At 33.1% G+C, this 12,673-nt stretch overlaps 3 protein-coding genes across 5 annotated transcripts; 2 read left to right on the top strand and 1 right to left on the bottom strand.

Moving 5' to 3' along the window:
* Positions 2,626-6,932, top strand: LOC104746235 (nucleolin 2). Of its 3 annotated transcripts, XM_010467668.2 has the most exons (20): positions 2,626-2,749; positions 2,846-2,891; positions 3,258-3,415; positions 3,540-3,665; positions 3,749-3,853; positions 3,943-4,029; positions 4,112-4,201; positions 4,294-4,413; positions 4,500-4,589; positions 4,687-4,782; positions 4,949-4,981; positions 5,058-5,168; positions 5,264-5,314; positions 5,413-5,492; positions 5,570-5,687; positions 5,762-5,850; positions 5,948-6,029; positions 6,129-6,220; positions 6,301-6,590; positions 6,688-6,932. In XM_010467668.2, the coding sequence occupies exons 1-20, from the start codon at positions 2,717-2,719 to the stop codon at positions 6,717-6,719; spliced, it is 1,929 nt and encodes a 642-aa protein (XP_010465970.1). In that variant the 5' UTR covers positions 2,626-2,716; the 3' UTR covers positions 6,720-6,932. The 3 variants fall into 3 exon arrangements, with proteins under 3 accessions (XP_010465970.1, XP_019091993.1, XP_019091994.1); XM_019236448.1 differs by lacking the exon at positions 4,112-4,201; XM_019236449.1 differs by lacking the exons at positions 3,749-3,853; positions 3,943-4,029 and having other exon boundaries at positions 2,627-2,749.
* On the top strand, positions 7,663-11,494 carry LOC104746234 (DEAD-box ATP-dependent RNA helicase 51). Its single transcript, XM_010467667.2, has 13 exons — positions 7,663-7,795; positions 8,120-8,490; positions 8,589-8,774; positions 9,021-9,206; positions 9,508-9,591; positions 9,817-9,858; positions 9,942-10,010; positions 10,090-10,389; positions 10,483-10,521; positions 10,615-10,719; positions 10,797-10,865; positions 10,964-11,089; positions 11,188-11,494. Exons 2-13 carry the CDS (start codon positions 8,146-8,148, stop codon positions 11,335-11,337), a joined length of 1,701 nt encoding a protein of 566 aa, XP_010465969.1. The 5' UTR covers positions 7,663-7,795; positions 8,120-8,145; the 3' UTR covers positions 11,338-11,494.
* LOC104746233 (early nodulin-like protein 1) lies at positions 11,632-12,547 on the bottom strand. Its single transcript, XM_010467666.1, has 2 exons — positions 12,295-12,547; positions 11,632-12,198 (listed from the first exon to the last, which is right to left on the bottom strand). Exons 1-2 carry the CDS (start codon positions 12,482-12,484, stop codon positions 11,828-11,830), a joined length of 561 nt encoding a protein of 186 aa, XP_010465968.1. The 5' UTR covers positions 12,485-12,547; the 3' UTR covers positions 11,632-11,827.

Below are 12,673 nucleotides of genomic sequence, written 5' to 3'. Positions count from 1 at the left end.
TACTAGTTGGGTAATAAAAAATGATAGAATATTTTTTAGTATAAAAGTAATTAAATTTATTAAATATGAAAATAATATACTCCCTCCGTTTCAAAATATAAGATGTTTTGAGTAAAGCACGTAGATTAAGAAATAATCACTTTAAAAAAGTTTAACCAATTACAAACAAGACTGCATAATAGAAAGTATTAAACTAATCTAAAAGTTACATAGAAACTTGAAAACATCCTATATTATGAAACAACAAAAGTTCTCTAAACATCCTATATTATGAAACAGAGGAAGTATTTAAATTTGAGAAAATAACACATGTGAACAGAATAGAGTGCCATTTTTCAGTTTATTAGAGTATAAGTTTGAGAAAACCTTATTTTATTATATAAAATATTATCAATTCATTTTATTTTAAAATAATTTAAAGATATAGAATATGATATTTCTTTATTTGTTGAGAAAATATAATTTTTCTGGTATGATCAAATTATTTATTAGATAAAGTAAAATTATTGGATAAGTAAACAGCTTAACCACGGATTGGTTAATCATAATAATAATTTATTGTGTATTAATTCATTAAAATATAATTTCCGTGATACATTTTAATGTATTAATTGTCATACAATTTATGTTTTACAATAAAGATGAAAAACACAATCAAAACATAAATATTATTATATAAACAAAACATACAGCATGTTGACCAAAAAAACAAAACAAAACATAATGCAAAACAAAATTCTCTATAAATATCAAGACAAAGTTTTCATCAAACATCATATTTTAAACCTCACATAATATTTATGATAATTATTATTGAATTTATTTTAAAATAACTAAATATATTTCAATATATATTAGTTATAAAATATATATTAGTTATAAAATATTATTATATAAGCATTAGTTTTAAAATTTAGTAATTCATATAATCTCGACATGTGTTAAGTATATCGATAATATTTTGACATGTGTGAAATAAATTTTATATAATAATTATAGGAAAATTAAAAAATTCTAAATAAAAAAGGATTACAATTAATATTTTTGAAAAGTATATACAACCAAAAGTAGTCTATTATTATATCACCAATTCTAGTAGAAAAGTTATCTATTAAATTACTAATTTCAAGAGGAAAATATGTGCAATTAATAAGGAAAATATTTGCAATTTAATTGTACTTATTATTCATTATAATCATATAGTAGTAAAAAGAAAGTTATACAGAAAATTGATTAAAGTCTAAAAAGGTTTAACGTGTTTAAATTAGTGATTAACATAGTATAAGAAAAATAAGATAATCGAAATAAGAAATTAATGTAATTTTCTTAAATTTTCAATAGGTGAATGATTTGATAGCGTATTCAATATTATGTTATTATATAAATCTTGGTTTTCAAATTTAATAACACATGTGATTGCGACACTTGTCAATTAAGGATTTTGTCATGTGTTATACAAAAAGCTTTGTTTTAACATATTTGTAAATTATAAGAAATTAAACATTTAAACAATTTAATAACTATAAAAATATAGTTCATATGTGTATATAAAAACAATAGTAATTCTAATTTTAAATTACTAATTCTATAAGAAAAATAATTAAGAAAATTATACAATTAATACTATAATAAAACCATAATTAAATTAATTATACTGTCAATTATTAATCCTAAAAGAAAAAGGATTGTAGATAATCACCTTTACATAAACAAATAATTTCTCAAAATAATATCTTTGAATTTTTGATTAATTTATGATAATGTTAGTATAGTTTATTTAAAATTAGTTGGACAAGTAGTAAAACTATTACGTATAAGATTACAAAATATGAGACAAATATATCTAAGATATTGTTACTTTTTCAAATATGAGATAAAATTTGTTTTCATTTTTTTTTTTAGAATTATGTTTATTAATTTTTAGTTTTTTATTATAAATGTTTGGGATTTAAGTGCATAAAATTATATTCATGTAATATACAAAGAAATTGTATTGTAAGATGGAGTCTATGAACTCTAAATCCGGTTTTAAAAAAATCAAATAAAACAAAATTAATATTTTGAATACAACTAAAAATTTCACATATTTTTCTTATGTAGTTTCCTCTTTTCTTAATAGTTTGATGTTTAGGATTTTTCACACATATTAAGACAATTGATGTTTATGATTAATTTATTATTATTTTTTTTTTTTATGATTTAATTTTTTTTTTTGTCATAATGTATGTAATGATTTATTTTCCTAACATTTTCTCTAATTTTTTATTTTTCTATTTTTTAGTATTAAAAATATTTAATACATAAATCAGAGGGAGTATAATTTATTGCGTTTACCAACACACTTTTTCTAGTTTCAACCAAAAAAAAACACACTTTTTCTAGTTAATGATATTTTTGCTGCAAATAATACCAAAAATTTCGACACTTGTAAAACTTGGGAGTCAAGTGTCGTAAGTCAACCCAAATCACACAATTAATGGTAAGATTAACATCAGCCTGTGAGATGTACGGTTCAGATTTACAAAGAAAAAAAAAAAGTAAAGAAAAAAATAAATAAGACAAGACCGACTCTTCAATATTCCCAAAACCAGAACCAAAAGGATCTATATAAATTACAAATCTCCTGTATATATATATAAAAAAAAACCCTAAACCTTTTAAGATTCTCGTTAAAACCTAGCTGTAGCAGCAATCTCTCTCGTTTCTGATCGGAGCCATGAGCAAGTCTAGCAAAAAATCCGACACCAAAGTAGCGATCTTTCTCCTTCTTCTTCTTCTCACTCTGTTTTGTCTGTGAAGACAATTATGAACTCTGTGTGTTTTTTTTTTATCTTTGATTTTCTAGGTTGAAGCCGCACCACCTGCTTCAATGACAAAGCCACTCAAGAAAGGTACTGTTTTTATTGTGTGAAAATCTGTGGTTTCTCTTAATTGTGTTTCATTCACCAAAGCTCAAAAACTGGAATTATTGTGTCGTGAAGCAATTCTATGATTTTGTTACATACTCTCATCACAATCTCACATGCACTTAATAGATTTGTTTGGTTAATTCTTCATCTTCAATTTTGTTAAGAGTCCCAACTTTTTCTTGGAATCTGACTCTGGCTCATTAGTTTTCTGCTTGGACGATTTGGGGATTTGTTTGTTGATTGAATCATTGTTATTATGTTGTGTTAAACGAGTGTGATTACAAATCAATTGTCAAGAACTAGCTTCTCAAGAATTATGTTCTATTTTAAAAAAAAATTGTTTGTTAGGTAAGAGAGATGCGGAACAGGATTTGGACATCCAAGTTTCGAAGAAGCAGAAGAAAGATTTGATTGCTACTGTTCAGAAGGAGAAAGCTGCGAAGAAGATACCAAAGAAGGTAGAAACTAGCAGTTCTGAATCTTCTGATTCTGAGGAAGAGCAGAAGGTAAAAACTTCAATCTCGTTGTGTAATTTGTATAAAGCAATGTGACAAATTTAGTTTAAGTTGAGTTTAAACTGAGTACAGTGTTCTGTCTATACTCATCTTGTCTCTTTAATTTGCTTTTTAGACTAAGAAGACTAAGAAAGTTACTGCCAAGGAACCTCCATCTAAGCTGAAGGATGACTCTTCTTCTTCTTCTTCTTCTGAGGATGACTCTTCTTCTTCTTCTGAGGATGATTCTTCTTCGGATGAGGTAGGGATTGCATTACCAAACTTCTCTCAATCCTACTGCATTGCCACTTTTTTTTTGTTTTTTAATTGATTTATTACATATAGAAACCTGCCCCTGCGAAGAAGCAACCTGAACCTCTTAAGAAAGAAAAGGTAGAGAGCAGCTCAGCAGAGGATGATTCATCAGAGGATGATTCTTCTTCAGACGAGGTATGAGTTGGGTTACACATGTTAGCTCATAATTACAACTTAATGCTTAGCTGAAAATCGTTTTTTTTCCTTTTATATAACTTGATTAGGAACCTGCCCCTGCAAAGAAGCAACCTGTTAAGAAGCAACCTGTTAAGAAAGACAGCTCATCCGAGGATGATTCTTCTTCGGATGAGGTATGAGTTGTTGCATCATTACATGTTAGAGGAATGTGAAAGCTTAATTTGAAATTTTTTTTGTTTAATTAAAATTTGTTAGAAAACTGCCCCTGTGAAGAAGGTAGCGTCAGTTCCTAAGAAGGCCAAGGCAGACAGCACTTCATCTGATGATGGATCTTCATCTGACGAGGTAAACATTGCGTTTTTACATGTTAGCTTAATGTTACAAGAATATCATAAGCTTATTTTGATTTTGATTTTTTAAAAATAAATCATAATTAGGAACCTGCCCCTGCAAAGAAGCAACCAGCAGGTGTTGAAAAACCCAAGGCAGAAAGCGGATCATCTGAGGACGAAACATCTGAGGACGAAACATCTGAGGACGAAACATCTTCAGACGAGGTAGAAATCACATCATTACACATTATCTCAATGTTGGAGGAATGTCATGTTTGATTTTTAAACTCTTTTGAATAAAAACATTATAGGAATCTGCCCCTGTGAAGAAGCAACCTGCAGCCTCTAAGAATGCCAAAGCAGCGAGCAGTTCATCAGAAGGAGAATCTTCTTCCGACGAGGTAAGAATTGTGTTATACATGGTTAGCTCAATGTCAATGGTAAAGTAATATCATATTACTTACTTGGAGATTCGATTTTTATAAAAAACATATTTAGGAACCCACACCTGCCAAGAAGAAGCCAACAGTTGGTAAGAAAGCCAAAGCAGCTGCAAAAGATTCATCATCCTCAGAGGAAGATTCTGATGATGAGGTTTGTTTTGATACAGTTTCTACGACTTCATATATATACTAATTAAAACATGATGATGACCGTGTCTCTCTATATTTGTTATTTCTTAAGATTGGATCATTTAAATGATTTGTGATAGTTTTATATTCTATACACTTAACATTCCCTACTATTTTTCCGCTTGCAGGAAAGTGATGATGAAAAACCTCCTACGAAGAAGGTTGTTACATTCTTCCACAAGGTTGTTCTCAGTAGTTTTATGTTCTGTGGAAGTGACAATAAAACTTTTTTTGCAGCCTAAAGTTTCATCAACAAAAACTTCTAAACAAGAAACCTCTAGTGATGAATCTAGTGAGGAGTCTGATGAGGAGGAGAGTGAAGATGAGAAAGTGACCCCGAAGAAAAAGGTACCATTATTGTTGTCTTCAAATCCTTCTCTATAGAATATACTTGCTAATGTTTTGATAATAATTTTTAATCTATCTTTTGATCAAAAATCCAGGATTCTGATATTGAAATGGTGGATGCAGAGCAGAAATCAAATGCAAAACAGGTAAAAACTCTTGTAAATGTTTGTTATAAGTTTATTCCTTTAGTTATGATCATTTGAACGTTTTGTGTAATGTGTAATGTGTTTTTTTTATACTACAGCCAAAAAAACCAACAAGTCAGGGAGGATCAAAGACATTATTTGCCGGAAATCTTTCCTATGCAGTTCAGAGATCTGACATGTAAGTATATAACATTTTTTTTTCTGTTTCTTCCAATTTAAGTGTTAGTTGTATGATATTTATAACCCAATGTACAGAGAGAATTTCTTCAAAGAAGCTGGTGAAGTTGTCGATGTTAGAATTGCTTCACATGAAGATGGGAGTGCTAAGGGATATGGGCATGTTGAATTCGTTTCTGCAGAAGCAGCTCAGAAGGTTAGTTCATATTTGGTTATTTTGGAAAGTGGTTTTGGAAATTTCGATGATGATTGGATCTGTTTTGATTGTAGGCAATGGAACTGAATGGTAAACCCTTACTAGGCCGCGATGTTCGTCTTGATCTTGCTAACGAGATGGGAAACAGAACTCCACGAAGCAGGTAGGTTTCTTATCTGCCATATATGAGCATGTTGTGAAAGTTGATTATTCATGTTTGTTTCCAAGCTAATATCGTTTTTTCTCTTGAATATATGCAGCAATCCTGTTTCCTATGGAGTAGGAAGCCAATTTCGAAAGCTTTATGTTAGAGGATTTGATACTTCTCTTGGAGAAGATGAAGTAAAACTCTTGTCCTCATTTTTCTTGAAACCAGTATTACTGTGTTTGTGTAAATTCTTCTGATGCAAACCGCTAAAAATCTGTTTTGAACATGATCAGCTCAAGGATGCCTTTAGAAATCACTTTAGTACTTGTGGAGAAGTGGGAAGGATTTCTCTTCCAACTGATCGTGAGAGTGGTGTCATGAGGGGGTTTGTAACTCTTCTCTCCTGCATCGGCGAATGATGGTAATGACTACGACGCTTACGGAAGTTTTTTCTTATTCTTTCAGGATGGCTTACGTAGATATGAAGAGTGGATTCGATGAGGCGTTGCAACTGAGCGGAAGTGAAATGGGAGGAGGATTTTTAACGGTGGAAGAGGCTAGACCAAGAGATAGTGATGGCAGTGGTTCAAATGACAGACCTCCAAGGGACAATGGTGGCCGTTTCTCGAATAGAAGAGGTAGAGGGGCACCTGGTAGAGGACCACCTGGTAGAGGGCCACCTGGTAGAGGACGTGGCCGTTTCAGTAACGCTGGAAGAGGACCCAGCAAACCAAGTCTAATTGCATCTGCCCAAGGTTTGTTTCTTCTTCATTCATCTTCCCCTTTTTTTGTTGTTGTACATTGTAGGAATTAGTGTTCGTATAAACTTGTGTTTTTGTATTGATCTTGCAGGGAAGAAGACCGTCTTTAATGATGAAGAGTAGAAAGCTTTTTTGTGGTTGGGGATGGCTCTTGTTTTTGTTCTATCTTTTATTTAGCTCTTTTTTTTGGCCTTGGTTTATTTTGTTTCCTATTGAGAAAAGCATTAAACTTTCAATATGTGATGATGAGTTACTCTTCTTAAGATATTTGTGTTGGCTTTTCTTAAACTAAGAGCACTTTGCTGCTTAAAATTTTGAATTAATCCTTTACCTTTATTGATTGTTGCATTACTACTACCTTTGCTGCTTACAGTTTCTCTTCAATTAGTGAAAATAGTTCACAAGCTGTAAAATCTCTCGTCTCTTTTCTCATCTTTTCTCTCTTCAATTAGCTGAAAAGAGTTCATATTTGTGTTTCTCTTCTCTTGTCAATGTTGTCATCTTTGCTCATACCAAACTGTTCAATCTCTTTTCTGTTCAAGACACGATTGTTAATTATTTTTTTGCTTTTGACTTTTGACTTTTTAGACTAGTTCTAGAGCGTATACTGTAAACAATCAAATTAATAAACCCTTTATATAAAAAAATAACAATCAAAATATTCAAACAGTTAAAAAAGAGTTTTTTTTTTTATTGAACCAAAGTGAAAAACACATCATAAATAAATAAATAGATCAAAGTTTTCCTCATGTTACATAAAAAATAACACATTTACAAACAAACAAAAAATCAAAATATTTAAACCTTGTAGTTAAAAAAAAAGTTGCTTTATTGATTGAAAAAAATGAAAAACATATCATAAATAAATAAAAATATATCATATTTTTGCTCATGTTACATAAAAAAAAAAACACATTAACACACAAAAAAAAAAAAAAAACCTTTTTACAAATTTTGGTGTTCCAAAAAAAACACATTTTACAAGATTTTTTTGCCTGATATATATTTATAGATTAGGTTATATGGAATAAATAAATAAATGGCTACGAATATATACGAGTTACAAAAACACTCGTTAAACCCTAAAGACCTTTAAACCTTGTGTCCGCGCCGCGTTATTACTCTGACCTCTCTCTCTCTCTCAAGTTCTTCAATTTCTGCTCTCTAGCATCATCCTTCGAGTGGTTTCGTTTCTCAAAGTAAGTTTTTTTTTATTTTCCTTTACCCTTTCTCTTCCTGTGTTTGTTCTTCGAAAAGCTCTGTACCCAAAATGGATTTGCGTACAGCGGTTGATAAGGCTCGTAGAAACTTCAACTAGATCAATTCGTATATATTCGTTAAGTTTTGGATTGAAAGTCGAAATTTTTACGGTTTTAGTGATTGATGTTTGGGTATGGACTCGTTTGATGTTAGAAACCCTAATTTCGAAGTGATTGCTCTGTTTCCTACTCCCTCAGAGGTTTAAAATTACTCTCAAGTTTGTTTTTTTACTTTAATTCATAGATTCTGTAATTTTGTTGCAGGATTGATTGGTTGAGAAAGAGCAAACATGGTTGAATCAGAGAAGACGTCCGTTGATGAGCTGAAGAAGAGGATAAGGAAAAGGAATCGTGGGAAGAAGAATGAGCAGCAAAAACCGGAAGAAGAAGAAGTCCACAATGTAGAAGAGGAAGATGAAATGCAGAAGAAGAGTGAAAAGAAGGTTAAGAAAGTGAAGTTGCAAGGGAGAGGCAAAGTCGAGGAAGAGGTGGAAGCAAAGGAGGAAGGCGAAGAAGAGAAGAATATTTCGATTGTTGGGAAAGGGATTATGACTAATGAGACTTTTGAATCCCTGAACTTAACTGAGCAAACTTCCCAGGCTATCAAGGAGATGGGATTTTCTTACATGACTCAAGTACGTATATCTGAACCTTCTTCTCATGTTTGTAATTGAAAACATGGTGTTGTGGCAGAGTGAGTTTCTAAGTCTCGTAACTGTTTGTTATCATTCAGATTCAAGCCGGATCAATAAAGCCTCTTTTGGAGGGAAAAGATGTTCTTGGTGCTGCCAGGACTGGTTCTGGTAAAACCCTTGCTTTTCTCATACCGGCTGTAGAATTGCTGTATAAAGAGAATTTCTCCCCTCGCAATGGGAGTGGTGTGATTGTTATTTGCCCCACAAGAGAACTTGCTATTCAGGTAAATTCTCTTCTTTTTTTTTTATCTACCTATGGCGACATTTCAACTTAGCAGCTATCATACTGTCGTTGCGAGTAGATGAGTCATGTAGTTCTTGCAATGCATTAGGTAGAACAAAATCTCTGAGGTTATCATCTCTCATGTAGATGATTCGTTGCAATTGCGTTGTATATTTTATGTATGAACATTGCTGTATATTGCTGCGGCCTCTCGTTCCTATTTTTAATGGTACTATTTTGATTTCAGACCAAGAATGTGGCGGAGGAGCTACTTAAGCATCATTCACAGACAGTTGGCATGGTTATTGGTGGCAATAACAGAAGGTCAGAAGCACAACGCCTTGCAAATGGTGCAAACTTGTTGATAGCAACTCCTGGACGTCTTCTTGACCACCTTCACAATACAAAGGGTTTCATTTATAAACATCTGAAGGTACTTTCCTTTTCATGCTTCCATCTGTTTTCTTTTAGTAAAGCAGATACTAAAAGCTCTGTGTTGAGCTACATGGGTACCATTTTCAATAAACAAACAATATTATGTAAAAGAGGCCATCGATGAATATCTGAATTGTAGACAGCAGCTTATGCTTTATTCGTTTTTGTTGCATAAATGGCAGAATTACAAAAGTAATACTATGGATGTGATCCACACATCTTCCATGGTATATATAGGTTTATGCTATAGATGATCCTAATGAATGTTAATTGCTCTATATATTCCCTAAAAATTGCAGTGCCTTGTGATCGATGAAGCTGATAGAATACTGGAAGAGAATTTCGAGGAAGACATGAATAAGATTCTAAAGATTTTACCAAAGGTACATCATCTTTGGGGTCCTAATTAATTTCTATTCAAACCATGTATTGGATCAGTATCATAGATTTCTTATTTTCCCTTTATGTTTCCTTTATAGAAACATGCCATTATCATGTGAATTTGATTTAGGTACTGTTATTATCCTCGAAAAACCACTACCGAAGTAGTAGTATTGGAATTTGTATATACAAATGCACTGATTGAAGTTATTACCATGTTTCTGCAGACTAGGCAAACTGCGTTATTCTCTGCCACCCAGACTTCTAAGGTAAATTTCTGTTGGCTATGGTCTTGTCATTATTAGCATTGCATGTTTCTAAATGAAGCATTTTTATGGTGAACCTCTTTCAGGTTAAAGATCTTGCTCGGGTGTCATTGACATCTCCTGTTCCTGTTGATGTCGATGAAGGTAGACGCAAGGTATGAATAAAATAAAATACTCTGGAATGATTATTTAAGGAGCATGGAGATTTTCTTATCAAGTTTCTAAAACTGTTAGGTGACGAATGAAGGATTGGAGCAAGGCTACTGTGTTATTCCGAGCGAAAAAAGACTTCTCCTTCTAATTACCTTTTTGAAAAAGAACCTCAAGAAGAAAATTATGGTCTTTTTCTCGACTTGTAAGTCGGTACAATTCCATGCAGAGATCATGAAAATAATGAGTGTGGATTTTTGTGATATCCATGGAGGACTGGATCAGACCAGAAGAACTAAAACCTTTTTTGACTTTATGGACGCACAAAAAGGTGTCTTGTTATGTACTGATGTTGCTGCTCGTGGTCTGGATATTCCTTCTGTGGTACGTCTCCTCATCCATGTTCTTGCATTTTTTTATGTACGCTTTTACTTACTCAGTGGTTTTATTGATGTCATATTGTTTTATTATCCGTAGGACTGGATTGTACAGTATGATCCTCCGGACAAGCCAACGGTAGGACAAACACTTGCTCCTGATTGGTTTTCTATATCTCTTTGGCTATTTGTGTGTGTATCTTAAATAGTTCTTTGGTGCTGTTGTCTTCAGGAATATATTCATAGGGTTGGTCGAACAGCCCGTGGAGAAGGAGCAAAGGGAAAGGCATTGCTTGTCTTGATTCCTGAAGAGCTTCAGTTTATTCGGTACCTTAAGGTAAGAATGGTTTTTGAATTTTTTTTGGTGGGTTAACCAACCAACTTGTGTGTTTTAATTTGTAATTTAACCTGCAGGCTGAAAAAGTACCTGTTAAAGAGCTTGATTTCAATGAGAAGAAGCTTCTGAATGTTCGATCTGCGTTGGTAAGAGTTCTGATTTAGTAATGTTGTGGGTTATGTAACTTTCCATTTGCGATTGGGCTCGCTGTGTAATAACAGTATTTCTTGTTCTGTTCCCACAGGAGCAATGTGTTGCTGAAAACTATAGCCTGAATATGTTAGCCAAGGATGCATACCGAGCGTATATCTCAGCATACAATTCACACTCTTTGAAAGACATCTTCAATGTTCACCGACTCGATCTCCAGGTAAAAGAAACAAAAAAAATCGAATGTTCTTCCAAAAGATTATGTTCATGGGATGGATATATAGCTGATATCTCTGGTTTTGACGTTCAATGTCACAGGCGGTTGCAGCATCGTTCTGCTTCTCTTCGCCACCTAAAGTGAATCTGAACATAGAAAGTGGAGCTGGGAAGGTCAGGAAAGCAAGGAATCAGCAAGGTCGCAATGGCTTCAGTCCTTATAGTCCCTATGGCAAGTCCACACCTAAATAGGCGTAATGTGTCTCGATCGGCTTACGACATTTCTATTTGCTCCTTGGACACTTGTTTTTGATTAAAATTACCACCAAGTTTTGTTTGAAGAGTAAACAGTGCATCTAATTTATATGAAATGTTATTTATAAATGATAATACTTGGCTTACTATTTTAGTTCAGTGGGTTATACAACATTTTAAAATTGCTGATATCGTCTGCATATAGTAAAAAGTTAAAAACTGACATGAAAATGGAATGATCATATTAAAAACCAAGAATAACTTTCTTAAGTGATAACGGATTACATGAAATGAGCATATCATTGAAGCTAGTTCGGAAACTAAACTCCTAATCGAAACATGGGGCTTATTATGTTAATGAAGTTTTTATTCAGAATACTGCTTAAGAACGAAACAGAACAGCCTAATATGATTGGATGATATCTAAAGAGATCAAAAACGCTAAATCGACCTAAAATCTTCAGCTAAAAGTCTAAAACCGCTGGAACTAAACCAGACCAAAAACCGAAACAACCAGAACCGCAAAGGTAACAAAACCGGAGCTACTGAACTGGACTGCGGTTTTGAAGGCATTGCTCTTCTTGGCCTTTGGAGTTGACGCCGGAAGAGATGAAGAGGAAGAAGAAGAAGATGGTGGAGGAGACTCTGTGGAGGACTCCGTCTCCATAACTTTTACGATCATCTTCTGACCCTTTTCGCAGTGGCCCGAGACACCGCTGATGAAGTAAAACAAACCGGGTCGATCTAGTTTGAAAACCGTGTCTTCGTTGTTTGAGTAGAGTTGCGGTTTGGTGGCTTTGCATTTCTTGTACTCCTCTTCTGACACCATTAACACTGAGTCTTTCGAGTACTTGAAACCTTCACCAAAATCCAAAAAAAAACACCACAGAAGAGTTAAATATATCTTTAAAGATGAAAACACTAGCATACAAAGATATTCAACATTATACTTACGGAGAGTGTCGCCAACTTTAAAACGGTTATCTGAAGCCCATTGGTTAAACGCATCTCCACGAGTCTTAGACGTTGGTACGATCCAACCATCTTCTCCTCCAACTTCAAATTCAGTGCTTGAAACACATGAAAACATATACAACGATACAATGATCGCAACAAGAGTGATCTTCTTGTTCGATGAACCCATTTGTTGTGTTTGGATTGATATCAAAGGAGCTCCAACCAAAGTTAAGGAGATTGTTTCTTTCTTTTTTTGTCTTTGTTCTTATGACTTGTGAGTGCTTGAGGTTTTGAGTTTATAAAGAATGAGACTTTGGAGACCGTTAGACTCGTCCACTTCTTGAGGGATAATTNGGTTTTTGAATTTTTTTTGGTG

This window comes from Camelina sativa, chromosome 15 (assembly GCF_000633955.1).
Source record: "Camelina sativa cultivar DH55 chromosome 15, Cs, whole genome shotgun sequence".
Classification (NCBI taxonomy): Eukaryota; Viridiplantae; Streptophyta; class Magnoliopsida; order Brassicales; family Brassicaceae; genus Camelina; species Camelina sativa.
This window is presented reverse-complemented; position numbering and strand designations above follow the sequence as displayed.

Bases quoted from the DNA above. Each gene is read 5' to 3' on its own strand.
- LOC104746233 (XM_010467666.1), bottom strand. From the start codon at position 12,484: ATGGGTTCATCGAACAAGAAGATCACTCTTGTTGCGATCATTGTATCG. The intron at 12,199-12,294 runs GTAAGTATAATG...ATTTTGGTGAAG, and splicing joins TAAAGTTGGCGACACTCTCC to GTTTCAAGTACTCGAAAGAC.
- LOC104746234 (XM_010467667.2), top strand. From the start codon at position 8,146: ATGGTTGAATCAGAGAAGACGTCCGTTGATGAGCTGAAGAAGAGGATA. The intron at 8,775-9,020 runs GTAAATTCTCTT...TTTTGATTTCAG, and splicing joins CAAGAGAACTTGCTATTCAG to ACCAAGAATGTGGCGGAGGA. The intron at 11,090-11,187 runs GTAAAAGAAACA...TCAATGTCACAG, and splicing joins TTCACCGACTCGATCTCCAG to GCGGTTGCAGCATCGTTCTG.
- LOC104746235 (XM_010467668.2), top strand. From the start codon at position 2,717: ATGAGCAAGTCTAGCAAAAAATCCGACACCAAA. The intron at 5,493-5,569 runs GTAAGTATATAA...CCCAATGTACAG, and splicing joins GCAGTTCAGAGATCTGACAT to AGAGAATTTCTTCAAAGAAG. The intron at 5,851-5,947 runs GTAGGTTTCTTA...GAATATATGCAG, and splicing joins AACAGAACTCCACGAAGCAG to CAATCCTGTTTCCTATGGAG.